Source organism: Mustela putorius, unplaced genomic scaffold (assembly GCF_011764305.1).
Source record: "Mustela putorius furo isolate JIRA1106 unplaced genomic scaffold, ASM1176430v1.1 tig00003875_pilon_pilon_pilon, whole genome shotgun sequence".
NCBI classification, from domain to species: Eukaryota; Metazoa; Chordata; class Mammalia; order Carnivora; family Mustelidae; genus Mustela; species Mustela putorius.
In genome coordinates this window covers 1044825-1059816 of record NW_025422026.1, presented here as the reverse complement: position 1 = coordinate 1059816, position 14992 = coordinate 1044825, and the positions used below count along the sequence as shown (strand labels likewise).

The 14992-nt window shown below is 60.4% G+C and overlaps 1 protein-coding gene across 3 annotated transcripts in view; it reads left to right on the top strand.

Moving 5' to 3' along the window:
* The window catches only part of RASGRF1 (Ras protein specific guanine nucleotide releasing factor 1), an 88088-nt gene that overhangs the window by 31423 nt on the left and 41673 nt on the right, over positions 1-14992 (top strand). For all 3 annotated transcript variants that reach the window (XM_004763620.3, XM_013062022.2, XM_045067182.1), the window contains 5 exons: positions 1750-2003; positions 9138-9217; positions 10922-11115; positions 11532-11641; positions 14356-14474. In XM_004763620.3, coding sequence (XP_004763677.1) covers positions 1750-2003; positions 9138-9217; positions 10922-11115; positions 11532-11641; positions 14356-14474 — 757 coding nt within the window. The remainder of the gene's footprint in view (positions 1-1749; positions 2004-9137; positions 9218-10921; positions 11116-11531; positions 11642-14355; positions 14475-14992) is intronic.

The following is a 14992-nucleotide window of genomic DNA, read 5'->3' as shown; positions in this document are numbered from 1 at the left end:
GACACGTGTGCGTGTACAGGCTGCCAGGCTTGAAGCCGGGGAGCCTGAGTCACCGTAAGACAGACCGGTGAAACCTAACAACCCTGCACGTGGAGGGGGGCAGAACGCCTCCGGTGCCCCCCAGACCAGAAACCGCACACGGGCATCCCCCAGGCCGAGTTCAGCCTCCCGGCATGTTTGGGGTTTTGAGCCCACACAGTGTGTTTTTTTGTTCTTTTTAATTTGTTGCCAGTGCTTTAAAAGCTAAACATTTCCCATGAAAATCTGGATTTTGTTTCTCAAAAATAGAAATAGCTAACATTCATTAAGCACTTTCTATGTGTCAGACGCTATTCTAGGAGCTGTACGCAGATTAATTCATTCCTAACTGAGAACCCTCTGGGGTTTCGTTATTATCTGCGTTTCACGTACGGGGAGACTGAGAGGCAGGAAGGCAAAGGGACGTGCCCAGGTCACACAGGTCGGCGTTGCACGTGACGCTAAGCCCCAGCCCCCCAGCTCCAGAGGCACGTCCTCGGGTCCCCAGACACAGGACCTCCTGGAAAACACGAGGAGGCACAGCCCAGGGCCCGCCTCCCACACAAGCCCCATTAGTCCCACCGGCCGGCCTCCTGCATCTGGAGGACCCGCCAGGTCCCCATGGCCCTTGGAGTTTGCCGCCAGGTCCCAGCCAGGCCCCACCCTGGCAGGGGCACCCGGGCTCTCCCTCTGCCCTCTGGCACCACTGGGCTTCCCAGCACGACTGAAGCCCTTCTCGCGGGAACATTGTAAGTACCAGCTGAAGTCCGCCCCCGTCCCTCGATTCTCACCGTCCTGGGGCCTCGGCAAGTGCTCCCGCGTAGAGAGAGCCTCCCTGTCTCGGAAGAGAGGGGTCTGGGCTCGGGGCTGGCCTCCTCCCCGGGGCACACGGCCCCGGCCTCAGACCTGCAGCCTGACCCCTGAACTTGCTGTTCGTGTCCCCGTTTCTGCTGAGACTAACGGCCTCTGTGCCTGGTCCTCAGCGGGTGATCCCAGCACCCCCAGGCGCTCCCCCCAGCAGCAGGAGCCGCCTGAGCTCTGTGGGGCTGGGAGTCAAGGTCCCCCCCCACCCAGTTCTTGCCGACACACCGGCGGAGCTGAGCAGCCTGACTCCCAGCTCAAGTGTCCGCGTTCATTCCCCCCGGAGGAGGAGGAGAAATCTGGGCAGGCGCTGGAACCTCTCCGAAGCGCTAATGAGGCCCCAAGACCGAGATTAACTCATTCGTCATGTTCTGTTCACTGGCTAATCGCCCTCTCTCCGGAGGAGTGTTCACTGAAACTTGTGGGCTTTCTGGCCAGTCCTTAGCCGAGAGGCGGGGGGGAGACTCCAGGCACAGCCGGCAGGCCTCGTCCTCCGGCCCCTCCCATGAGGCAGACTCGGGCCACCCTTTTTCTCCTTCAGAGGGGGCTTCTGCAGCCATCCGGGGGGCTTGTTAAGAGGCAGAGGGCTGGGCGGGGGCCTGGCACCTCCACTTCCGGCAAAAGCTCCCGGCAGATGCTGCCACCACCACCCCCAACCGCCCTGGGGTCCGGGACCCCCTCGTTAGCCCCGCCTACCGATGGGGAAACCCGCTCGGAGGGGCCGGTCAGCTCGCCCAGGACTTCGCAGGTGGCGGTGGCTGGCCAGGCTTCCCTCCCCGCACGCCCAGCCGGCAGAGGGGGCCGGGGTGACCAAGCCTCGGTCTCTGCCCCCCCACCCCCGTGACAGAGCGCGCCCCCGTCCTCCCACAGGTGCAGAGCTTCCTGCGGGGCTGGCTGTGCCGGCGCAAGTGGAAGACCATCATCCAGGACTACATCCGCTCGCCGCACGCCGACAGCATGCGCCGGAGGAACCAGGTGGTGTTCAGCATGCTGGAGGCCGAGGCCGAGTACGTGCAGCAGCTGCACATCCTGGTCAACAACTTCCTGCGCCCGCTGCGGATGGCCGCCAGCTCCAAGAAGCCCCCCATCACGCACGATGACGTCAGCAGCATCTTCCTGAACAGGTGCGCTCCCCGAGGGGCGGGGCCGCGGGGCATGAGACCGCGCACAGCAGAGCCTCCGCCAGTCGCGCCCAGCGCAGCGGAACCAATGGCACCCACGGCGTGGAAGCCCACGAGCCACGCGGCTCCGAGCCACCCCCTCACAAGTGTGGGTGTGGGGCACACACAGGCCATGCAGCGGGGGGGGGGGGGGGAGGCATTCCATGCCCCGCGTGTTTGGAGATGCGTCTGATGGTCAGAACCAGCTGGGCTTAGGGGTGCCGTGGGCTGCGAGGGGCCGGAGGCCGGGGCTGCTGGAAACCTCCTGCGGGGCACCAGACCGGCCCCCCCAGCAGAGGACCGTGGCTCCCACGGCCTCGGTGCTGACACTGAGAAGCAGATCGGATTGGTTTCGAGTTTTGAGTCGGGCTCCAAAGGCTAGCAGTGCTCCATTCCTCATCTTGACGTGGCCATAATGTCCTGGAGGCCGGGCTCTGGGCCGCGGGGTCCACCTGCCCTGCAAACGCACCTACTTTTCCCAAACAGCGACTGCAGGGTCCCTGTGGCTCGCGGGGCCCCAGGACGCTGAGTGGGCGGCTGCTCTTCCTCGGTCAGCATCTTTCTAAAAGGAGTTTAAGAAATGGTTTAAATAATGAGCTTCTCGGTGGGCTCACCTTGGGTGGACTGGATGAAAAGCAGCAGACTTGAAACACAGAACCAGAGCACAATGTTCGAGCGACACCCCCCCCCCAGGAATTAGGGTGGGCCACCGTGTGCCCCGAGATGGCCCTTCAGCTGTGATCTCGCCAAGGTACGCCTCTCTCGGCTGCTTCACTCTGACCGGCCCTCACCCAGGCCCGCCCTGAGACAGGACCCAGGGGTTCCCGGGGCAGGAGGCCTGTGGGGCTGCCCGGAGGTAGGGGAGAGGTGCAGACGCCAGTCAGGGTTCCGGCTGGAGAGGCCCAGAGTCGCTGGGGTGGGCAGGCCTGAGGCCGTGGTGTGGACGCCGCTCCACGGTGGGCCAGGAAAGAGACAGGCTGACGGGGAGGGGAACAGCATGTGACCTCATGAGACTTTCTGCAAACAGAACCACGTGCATACATACAAGGTTTGCTTCTTAATATGTTGAAGACAATTTTTAAGCATTATGTAAATACCTTTATTTCCTAAAGAAAGAAAATCCTTTACATTTTTGTGAAATCAGGTAACGCTTACTCCAGACACGACAGTGGGGTCTTTCCGACACAGCGACAGGACGCGTCCCTTCCTGAGCACCCTGGGCAGTGCGCTGGGGTCCGCGGACGTGCACACGTGAGCGTGGACATGGGAACCCACCGTGTGCTTCTCTGTTGGGAAGCCTGGGGGAGAACCAGGGAACCGCATCTCCCACAAGTGCCAGGGCCACAGGTCCCGGACCACACCTGCAGGCAGCGCCCTGCCCTGGACAGCTCCAGGGAGAGGGGCACACACTTGAAAATCCACTTGTAACTTTCGACTCCCAAACCTCAGCTCGGACAGCCTTCCTGGTAACATAGTCAACACGCTATCTGCTCGTTAAATGGTTTATAGACCATATCCTACACTAGAGCAAGCTGGAGAGGAGAAAACGCTTCAGAACATCACAAGGAAAATACATTTTCGGTGCCATTCTGTGTTTATCAAGGAAATCTGCGGGTAGCAGCTGTGGAATTGGAACCCAGGCCGTGCGGGGCCCCCTGTGCTGTGGGAGGCCTTAGTAGCCTTCCGTGCTTGCATTTTAGGCTACGATTGCAAGCCTTTGCTGACCCTTCTTACGGCCTCTAAGAAAGCTGGGCTTTGTGTCTCTTGACTCTTTCTATGATTTTGTTAGCCTCTTCGTCCATCTCTAACGGAGCTCTTTCTGCCTGGCGTCTGCGGTTACGAGTTTTCAGGCCAGCTCCCAGCCTTTGTTCAAAAGTTGTTTGAAAAAACAACCCATGGCTTTTATCTTTCAGCGAGTGCACGATCTGGTCGGAGGCCTTTACCTAAGAATAAACAGGAGGGAGGAAGCCCCCTCCTCTCCTGGCACCAACCGCCTACAAGGGGCAGGGGGCCCACGGCGGACGGGTGCTCGCCGTCGCGGTCTCACTGACCCCGGTCCAGGCCGTGGCAGCCCGAGCGGTTCTCCCGGCCTCCAGGAATGACACTGCCTCTTACAGGTGTTGGAGGATCCAAAAGGGGTTCACACGCAGCCTCTTGCCGGAGCTGTGCGTGCAGTCCTCCGTGGGAGCGCGACACCAACGGAAGAGTCGAGCCCCGGAGATGCCCCGGGAGAACAGAACCCATACCAAACGTGGAGGCCACGCTTCCCTCCTCCTCTGTGAGGCCAGCATCACTCTAGCACCCGAAGCAAAGTCTGTCTCCTGTCAGATCTCAGAGACCCGGAACATCACCAGGTTGGATCCAGGAATACATCGCGACCCAATGGGACTTACCCCCAGAATGCAGGGATGGTTTGACAAGGAGAAGCCGTCCACGCCTTCCCGTTTTCTCTCTGATTCAAGTTAGAGAACACCACGAGCCTATCTGGGGAAGCACATCCTGTGCGCGGCTGGCTCCCTCCCCGGGCTCTGATCTCCAGCAGGAGCAGGCGGAGGGCTTCCCCTCCCCGCGCCCAGGCTGCAGGAGGAACGGGCTGGGAGTGGTTGCCCTGCGGTCATCAGCAGGACCTTCACTGTCCCTCCTCTGTGCCCTGGGGTGCACAAGGAACGGAGGGCGGATGCTTCCCCTGCCGTCGTGACAACCCCAGCCAGCACATAGCTGGAGGGAACATTCTGGACGGCACTCACCTCGTCACGGTGGCGCCTCACGGAACCAGCTTTGCACCTGCGTGCTTTCCAGTCTCCAGAGACGCCCCACAAGGCTGGAGCTCAGAGAGGTTGCAGGGTGTACTCACGGGCACACAGCCATTGTGTGGGCTGCAGTTTTAGCCCAGCTGTTTCCTTTTAAGCTCTGTGCTTCCCCACCACCCTGCTCAGTAGCAGGCTGGGACCCCATCCCCTGACCCCCAGCCTTCTCCCTCTGCTCATGGCCGCAAGGGTCTGGATGTGCACTCTGCCTCGCCCCTGCACGGCTGGAGAACCTTCCCTTGACCATGAGCCCCGCTGCGAAGCAGCCCCTGGGACATGGACTGCCTGGCACTCCTGCCTCCGACCAGAGAGGCCACTGTGCCACTTAGCAGAAGATATTCCCACACAAAGCTTTCCCTGGATTTGCTTCCAGGCTGAGTGGTCCGGCACCCTTGGAAACCTGGTGCTAACTTGGTAGTTAGTTGCTGGAGCTGCAGAAGGACCCTTTCCAGACTGGTGGATTCCTGGAAGTTGCTGCGGGGCAGGGAGGGGTTCACGGTGTGCCCACCCCCCCAGCAGGGGAAGAAAGATCTTCTGAGTAAACACGTGCGGGAGGTTTTGGTTCACGCCGACAGTAAGCTCGCAGACTGGGGCTGGTTCCTGTGGTGGGAACCACGCCCAGCGCCCACCCCGCTGGCACCACAGGCGTTGCCGGGGACCAGAGGCATCCCTCCGGGGGGCAGGTGGCTTGTACATCGATGCTTCTCTGACCGATGAGCAGGTGCGGCTTGCCGTCCTGGGTTGAGCGGGATGGTGAGACTGGGGGGTGGGGCAGCATGCCCCCATGAGTTAGTCATGTCTGCACCAGTGGGAAGGTGGGTAACAGGCCAGAGATGGACCAAGTGTGGGGCAGGAGTGCGGGGACCATGCTCTGTCCACCTACCCTGGACTGGCCTTTGGGGGTCACACTCCTTTCTGGGCTCAGGGAGCACCCGGCAGAATGAGCACGTCCCAGGTGTGCTCTGCAGACAGGTCCCCGCCTCTCCCTCCAACGTTTTTCCCACCCTGCCATCCTTGACAGGTGTCTCCTATTCTGTCTTCACATCTTCTCTTGGCTGTCACATCCCTGGTCACCGCATGCCCCACCATAGGCTTAAGTCCCTGCTTGTGTGTTCCCAGGGCCCCCTGCTGCCTTTGTGGGACCCGTCACACTTAAATAATGACTTACCCTGTGTCTGGGTCCTTCTTGCTGTGGGTGGGGTCAGGGTCGTCATGGACAGCTGCCCCAGCTCCACACTGCACAATTCAGGGATGCTCTTCGCATGGGCCAGGGATCAGCATGGTTTTTCTATAGAGTGCCAGATGGGAGGTACTTCAGATGTTGTGGGGCATGTGGTCTGTGCTGAAACAATGCAGTTACAGGCAAACCATGAACGAATGCGAGTGACCGTGCTCTGATGAAACTTCACTATGGATGCTAAAACATGAATGTCGTGTATGTTCACGTACGATGAAATGTTCTTTTGTCTTTTTCCAAAGTGTCTCAAGATGTAAAAACATCTCTGAGCTTGCAGACTGTACAAGAGCAGGGCACGGCCGCCACCTTGGAGGGAAGAGTTCAGTGTTAAGAGTTGCTAGCTTCACCCAAAATAGTCTATGAACGTAATATAGCTCCAGCCAAAGTGCTGCTCAGCTCGATGATCTTGAAGCTGAGCTGAAGGAACAAATACGTAGAAGTGGGTTACAGTGTTTCCAAGCAAGAACAATGAAAGAAACATGCCGCACTTTAATTAAATTGTTATAAAAGTTTATAAATATATTAAAAGGAATGAAAACAGCCCGAGGGTTGTGTGAGAAAGTAAGATGGAAAGTCTAGAAGCAGACCTAAGACCGTGTAAGAAGTCATAAGGGTGAGAAGCAGCGGAGAAAAGCAGCAGAAACGGCAGGCATGTGTGATGGATACGGTCGGCTGACCTCTCTGGGGAGGACCGCGCGTCTCGCTCCCGCTGACTGCCGTTGAGCACTTTATGTAAAAATTAAGCAACAAAGTAAAACAGATGAGTGTGTGTGCAGAAGCAGAGGACAGAAAGAAAGGATATGCCTCGCAGGGCAAAATAAGAAAATTCCAAAAAATAAAAAGTTAGAACAGCCAACCCACGACCAGTGGTCCGATCGCTGAGCAAACGTGTCTACAACGTGTACGTTAGGTTGTGCACTTACTGTGCAGGACTAGCTAAAATTGAGAAGAGACAAAATAATGACTGGACATGGCTACAGAATTCCTAAAAGAAGGAATTTGGATGGACGCTACGTAGAGAAAATGTTTGGTGAACATAACCGTGATTTTTTTTAAAAAGCAAATCAAATCAAAATGAGATCATTTGATTTTCTTAGAAGTTCGGTAATGATAGTAGCTTCTAGAGAGTCACAAGGTTACCAGTGAAATTCTCTCCGTTTGTACCTTAAAAAGGGAGGCTTCGTCAACTGTATTTTTATAGTCCCAGCTTACGATGTTCCTATCATGCTACTGCAGTCCTCCATGCAGTGTTGGAATTTAAGAAAGTTCATTTCCTCCCCGATGCCTCCTGAGAAGGTCTCGCCTGGAGGTGCCTGGGAACGACTCCCTGAGCGTTGCTGGGGCCGTGCTCAGGGTAGCCCAGAGCTGCCTGGCTCCCTCGAGAGCCCCTGAAGCCCCCGATGCCCAGTCTGCCATCCCAGATCGGATCCTCTTCCCCTGGTGCATTCCCACACACACCTGGGTCAGTCTCTTGCCTTTAAACTGTCCAAGTGGTCTTCACACGTGGCCGCCAACAACGCTCTAGGGATTGGTGTGCGTTTGTCAACTCGACAGACTAGTCGGCCACAGAGAGACAGAACCTAGCCCTGTCAGAAGTCCCTCTATAGGGGACCTAAAATTGAAAAGGCCTCCAGCCATGTGGGGTGGCCCTGGTCAGGGAATCAGGTGTCTCCAGGCTGGGGGACCATTCTTACGGGACTTCAGGGAGAAGACCGTGGAGTCTCCATACCGAGAGGACCCAGGCTCAGAACGGAGCCCAGAACGGCTCACCCCCTCGGAATCCTGTTCGTGTTCTCCCTGGTGCTGTTTCCCTCCATCCTACATGTCTGGCTGACCTGACCGAGCTACAGGCTGTGCTGTTCAGCCTGGAGGTGTCGTCTGTGTGTGTCTCTCTCCCCGACTCTCCCCTGAGCTTTCCCCTCTTCCCCCCCTGGGGTCTCAGGGCCCCTCCGTGCACAAAGGAGACCCCACGTTCGGCTGCCCACAGGCCCGTGACCCCTGGCACCTTCCACCCCTGTCCAGTCTTGTGGTTTCGAGGGAGTGAGGCTCCAGGGGACATATGGCACTGGGAGGGGGGACAGCGCGGGGGTTGGTGGGGGGTGTGAGAACAGAGGCTTAGAGGCTCAGGCTGCCCCACCCCTTCCTTTTGGGGCTTCACTTTACCCATCTAAGAATAAGATGCACGACCAGACTCCCTGGTCTGATTCAAGGCAAGCCCCAGACACACGGGGGACCCCCCCCCCCCGCCAGGTCTCCAGGTGGCAGGGGCTGGGGTGGTGAGTGGCAGCAGAGAAGGACCAGCTGACAGGGACGGGGGTTGCCGGAGGAGACAGGAACCTCCCTTGTCCTCAGAGGGTGAGCTGTGGGACCAGACTGGGGCTGTTCTGGGGCCAGCTGCCCGGGGGAGCGCGCATTCCCCGGGCACTCTAGGTGGTGACAGAGCCGGTGCTGGGGGAACGCTAGGATTGCCACTTCCCTAATTGTTGCACAGGGTGGTGGGGAGCTAGTGTTTACGGAGCGCCCGCTATGCCCTGGGCACGGACAGCGTCCCGTTGCTTGCAGGGGTTACCTCGCTTCCCCTTCCTATTTTGTACAGAAAGATCTGCGGCTCAGAGAGGCACAGCAGCTCGCTCGAGGCCACACTGCCAGGGTCAGGACATAGGCAGAGCACGGCCCTACATCGTGTGGGTCTGAGGCCGCGGCCCTCTGTGCACCCGTCAGTGGCCTTTACTCTGTGCTCTCCAGAGCCCTGGGCTCCTCTGGGGTCCCCCGGGGTCAGTCCCAGATCCAAGAACTTGGGGAGCCCAGGGAGGCTGGTGACCCCTGACTAGGGGCCATCTTGGAACTCTCCTTGTAACAGAAGGACCTGTGTACTCGTCCAGCCCTGGGCCCCCTGAGCAACACAGGCCATGCTGATGGGCTTTCCCTGAGGGCTCCGTGGAGGAAGCGGCTTGCTACTGGCGTCCGGCCAGTCCCTGGCTGCCGGCTCGGGTGGGGGCCTCCTTCAGGGGCAGGAAATCCCCGGGACACAGCTCACCCCATGTTTCCCTGCAGCGAGACCATCATGTTCCTGCACCAGATCTTCTACCAAGGCCTGAAGGCCCGCATCTCGAGCTGGCCCACCCTGGTCCTGGGTGAGTAGCCCGCCCCCCGGCGTCCCTCTCCAGGGCCGCCCTCCAAGCCAGCGGCCCTCCCATCCTCCTGGAGCGCAGCGGTGGCCCCTTACCAGCCCCCCCAATCCCTCAGGGGGAGAAGGGGAAACACACGTTGGCAAAAAACGTATTTCTAGGAGGAAGCAATATATTTTTACTTATCTACTTTTCCCTCTTAAAAATAATATCGTTTGAGAAAATTTGAGAATCCAGAAAAGTAGAAAAGGTTTAAAAATATCAATCATCATTCTTCCTCCAAAGAAAACTGCCATAAACATCTCAGTGTGTTTTCGTCCAATTTTTTTCTATGCATAGATCTTGGATTTTTTTCCCCATTTTACATAATTCCAAACATACTGAATTTAGATTTTGAATCTTGGTGTGGGGTGTTGTTTTTTTTGTTTATTTCCTTTTTTTTTTTTTTTTTTTTTAACTTACTTGACAGCACAACTGTTTTTGTCATCCTGGGCGCATGCTTTTTGATGACTGCGTAGTTCTCCACAGCCCGTCCCTGGCTCTTTGGAGTCGGTCCCAGTTCTTGGGGCTGGAAATAATTGTCTCTGTGTGTGACATTTCCTCCTGTTTACAGAGCATTTCCTTGGGAATGGTTTCCAGAAGTAGAATTTCTGGAACGAAGAGCTTCTTGGCCCTTGGGTTCTGGAGGCCTCGGGGTGGGGGGCACTTTTGTTTGTTTTTCTCACATCAGAGAACCCCACTTTCCCCAAAGTCAGAATACAAGCACCCCTGGGAGACAGGGCTGCCCCATGGGGCGGTGGACAGCCCCGCCCAGGAGCTCTCCTTCCCAGTCTGCTTTTGTTTCTTAGTGGGGTGTGTAAGCCGTGGGGTCCGAGTTGAAGGGAGAGTCTGGGGAGATTCGTTGGGCTCTGGGGGACTGAAAGGGCAGGAGGACCCTGGGGCCGCAATGCTGGGGAGGTCTGGAAGGACGGAGGGACAGATGGGTGAAGGGCCAGACTCAGGAGGGTGTGAGGTGTGGTGGGAAGCCTGGGACCGGGAGTCCGGAGACCTGGTTCCAGGCCCGCTGTGGACCCACCTTGTGACCTCAGTCATCACCTCTGTCACAGGGGGGACACTCTGGGAAGGAGGCCTCTTGGGGGCCCACCATATGACCCGGTGAGGGAGCCAGAATGGGCATTGGGGTCACCACACAGTTACAGCGGGGGTGTCATGGACCCGTCAGGAACTCTGGAGCTGGGATGGCCCCTCCCAGGTGCTGTGCTTTGAGGCTGGGGGCCGCCTTTACACGGCCGCCTGGGCCAGTCACGCGGTGGGGTGTGACCTGGCCTGGAGGCAGCCTCCCTCCGCCGAGAGGGGTTCCCGGCAGGAAGGACCCAGATGGGGACCCCTCCAAGTGTCTGCATCTTGGAGGGGCGGGGGCTGCCGCAGTGCCCTCTGCACCGGCTCTCCGGGGCCCTCTGAGACACGGGTCCAGACTGGTCGGGTGTCTCTACAAGTGTGATTCTGCTGGGACCCGCTCTCTGGCCCTGGGGGGAGGCAGGGGTGCCGGAGCCCTCCCCACCGCATCGCGCACCACAGGACCGCAGGACCGCAGGACCGCAGGACCGGGGCTCCCCAGGACAGGGACTCCCGCGGGGGGCGGGGCTCCCTCGGGGCGGGGCCGGGCCGGGGGGGCGGAGTCCGACCCCGCTGAGCCCCGCCCCCTTGCAGCGGACCTGTTCGACATCCTGCTGCCCATGCTGAACATCTACCAGGAGTTCGTGCGCAACCACCAGTACAGCCTGCAGATCCTGGCGCACTGCAAGCAGAACCGCGACTTCGACAAGCTGCTCAAGCACTACGAGGCCAAGCCCGACTGCGAGGAGCGCACCCTGGAGACCTTCCTCACCTACCCGATGTTCCAGGTGGGGGGCGGCCGGGAGAGCAGGAGCAGGGAGGGCCGGTGCCCTGCGCGGCGCGGTGCCCCTGGTCCTGAGCCCCCCCCCCCACGCCCGCCCTGCCCCTGCGGCACCCAGCCTCCCGATCCTCCGGGCTCCGGTCCCCGTCGGGCCCCCGCCAGGCTCAGAGGGCGGCCCGTTTCCCTCCTGCGCCCAACTCCTGGGGTCCTCGCAGCTGACGATCGCTCTCGGCCTCCTCCTCTGTCTTCCTGTCCGTCTGTTCCTCCCTGCCCACCCCCCCACCCCCCCTGCCTCTGTCCCTCTGTCCTCTCTAACCCTGCCTCTGCCCTTCTGTCCGTCTCTATCCCTGCCTCTGTCCCTCCCCATGCCCCACCCCTCTGTCTGTCCCCATCCCTGTCCCCCGCCCCCCTGCCCCGCCCCAGATTCCCAGATACATCCTGACGCTGCATGAGCTCCTGGCCCACACGCCTCACGAACACGTGGAGCGCAACAGCCTGGACTACGCCAAGTCCAAACTGGAGGAGCTGTCCAGGTGAGCCCCTCCCCTCGCAAGCCCGACCCCCAGCCAACGGGGGAGCCTGACCCCTGGAGAGCCTGACCTCTGGACACTGCCCCTCCCCTCATAGCCAGGCCACGGCCAAGGATGCCCCACTGGGAGTTTCAGCCTCAGGTCATGAAAGCTGGTGTGTCCAGGGTAGGAACTGGTGGCAGGGCTCAGCCTACGGCAGCAGGAAGGGGAGACCCCGCAGGCAGGAGTTCATGGCCCGGGGCAGGTTCCTGTGGCTGGTGTGTCCCTGGCACGGAGCCTTCAGAGAAGTACACTCACGGAGGTTCCATTTCCTTGGTCCTCCAGTGCAGTCGTGTCCTCCCCACGGCTCTGCACGCCCAAGGCTGTGGTCAGCAGCCCGTGGTGTCAGTGAGGACACGAACTGGGGGCCTCCAGTCAGGGCCCCACACCTGCCCCTCCCAGTCTCCGGAGCCTGGAGGGGACAGGGGAGCCTTTTCTCTGCAGGCGCAGCAGCCGAGGGGCCCCAGGGGAAGAGCGGGCTGTGCTTCCAGGACCCTGTGGGACAGGGATCAGGTCTCGGGCCAAACGGCTGGGCACCTAGGGGCCGCCCAGCACCCCTGGCAACACCCCGAACAGGAGATGATGGTGGCCGGTGACAGACAATAGCTGTGGGGTGAGGGGGGAGCTCAGATTCCCGGGCATTTTGAAGGTGGAACCGGCAGGAGTCTCCGGCCTCTTAGCTGGAGGGACGTGGCTGGAGGGAGTGTGGCAGGTCCTGGGCTGAGCTGCCAGGAGGCTGGAGGAAGGTGCGGGAGGTGCGGCGTGCAGAGATGTCCTTCCTGTTTCGTGGACCAGAGACGGGCCGCGGTGGCAGAGACAACAGGAGGGGAGCAGGGCGTGAGAGTCCGGAGGTCAGGGGAGCGAGATGTCAGGGGTCATCACAAGCCCGGGGAGACCACCCGGGGGCTCCCCACTGCAGCGGCAGACGTGAGGAGAGGCCTTGTGCCCAGAGACTGGCTGCCGGAAGCTTCGAAGGAGGGTTGGCCCGCGGGGTGTGGAGCCCGGCACAGCCCTGCCCGGGGCCCTAAGAGGCTTCCTGGGGCCTGTGAGAGGCCGCGGGTCAGGCCACGGCTCCCCCAGGGCAGAGGCGGGATCTGGGACCCGGGGCGGGCAGAAGGGGTTAGCAGGGGCGTGAGTGCAGATTCACAGAACCTCTGTCCTTCTGAGTCGCCGGCGGCTGAATCCTGCCCCCCTCCCCAGGGAGAAGTCCAGGCGCCCCTGTGAGGCAGTGACGCTCTCTTTCACCATGGGGTGCCCTGTTCTGGTGCACACGTGGGTCCAGGGGCTTGGCCTGAGACCCCGATTGCCATCCCCCAGGGTCCACCTACCCCATCACCTGGACCTGCCCCAGCTCAAGGCCCTGGTGCACAGCAGCCCTTCCCCCTCTCCCTGCCCAGAGGCCCCAGGAGAGTTTCAGGCCCCTGGCTGTGTTCACAAACACCCCACCTCCCGGGGACCGTCGTCCACCGGCCTCTGGGCCTGCCCCCGTCCTCCTCACCCTACCCACCGGGCCCCCAGCTCCGGCATGTGCGTGAGCCCGCATCTGCGCACAGCCTGGGACCCCGAGGCAGACCCCAGCCCGGGACTCGCACGGTCTGAGCAGCCGCGGGGCCACGCATGTGTCCCAGCAAATCCAGGCTCACTGCTTCACGAACGACTACCCTCCTGGGGGGAGCCTCGCCCTCGGCAGGGGGGATGGGTCCCGTCCCCCGTGGCTGCTTCCCCGGTCCCACGTCCCTCCGAGAGACAGTCTGGGGCTAGGCTCTGAGGACAGACGGCGCCGCGGGGGGTGCCACAGCCGGAAGAAACAACTGATAAAAATACTCTCTAAGTTACGACCCGCCGATCGCTGTCTTTCACCGAATTGCCACGCGCCAGACACAGGCCAGTGCCTGAAGCCCATTATGTGCAAGGGCTCCGCGTGCTGACTCCACCACGCACGCCCAGCCTGAGTGGTGTCCTGGGCTTTGACGGGGTAACGTCCCTGCGGGAACCGCCAGCCCATAAGTCGCAGAAGCAGCCTCTCCTGCAGCAGGTGGGGCACTTCTTCCAGTCGCTCCTCGCCCCTGGACATCCGCGGGCCTTTCCCTGACGCCGGCCTGATGCTTCCTTAAAAGCAGGTAGATGGCGCCACCTGCTGGAGGTGAGGGGCGTTGCGGCGGTCCGGACAGGACAGAGTGGTCTTGTCTCAGATCAGTGACCTGCTGTGTCCTGCTTCCCTCCACATAAACAGAAGTCGGTCTCTCCCTGAGCCAGCTGCATTGCCAGCGCCCCTAAATGTAGCTGTTCCATAAGGAAACAACCCTCTAAAGAGCATTCTAGGGAAACAAACGGCAAGTGCAAAGACCCTGAGGCAGGGCCGACCAGGGTCTGGTCTATGGTTGGAAACAAGGCCGTGGTGGACTGAGGGGAAGAGTAATGGACAGAGGGCGTTGGCCGAGCTCCCCTCTTCCTCCCTGTTCTGTTGCACGTGGCTCGGACTCGGGTCAGACAGACCTGCTTCCTTGGGTTTCCAGAACACAGTGAGACCATGCCTGCCCATAGAGTGTGCGGCACGCAGGGGACCCTCGATTCACGACCGCAGGCTCCAAGAGTCCTGGGGCCAGGCGTTCTCGCTGGGGCTGGCCAGAGACTTGGCGTCCCCTCCTCCCGCCCCAATGGATTTCCCGTCCCCGCAGGATAATGCACGACGAAGTGAGCGAGACAGAGAACATCCGGAAAAACCTCGCCATCGAGCGTATGATCATCGAAGGCTGTGAGATCCTGCTGGACACCAGCCAGACTTTTGTGAGACAAGGTACGCCCCCCACCCGGGCACAGGTGGCCGTGCAGCAGGGTGGGGTGTCCCTGGGACCCCTCCAGAGGGTGTGCCTGCAGGGGGTCCCGAGGCCACTGGAGGGCCGTGGGCGTTGCATCCACACATGGATACTGTGGGCCTCACCGCGTCCTTCCCTCCAGAGGTAGACACGCTTCTCCCTAGGTGTCTGGTGGTCTGTCGTGTGTCCCAGCAAACACTGACCCGTGCTTTTCACAGGGGACGAGGCCAGATACAGACTATTGGGTCACAAGCCTTTCCAGCAGAGGCAGTGTGGCTCAGTCCCTCTGTCCTCTGCTCATCGTCCGTGGTCCCTTGCGGAGCCGCATCCGGAAGGCTCAGTCCCAAGGAGGGCCAGGGAGACGCTGGCTGCCCATTGGAGCTTCGATGTCCCCGAGGGTTCCACCATCCAGAGCCCACATTCTGTGGGCTGCAGCTTCTGCTTGCATTCCCGGGGGTCCTCTATCCAGCCCTGGGACTCTCCGAGCAGAAAAGAGGCC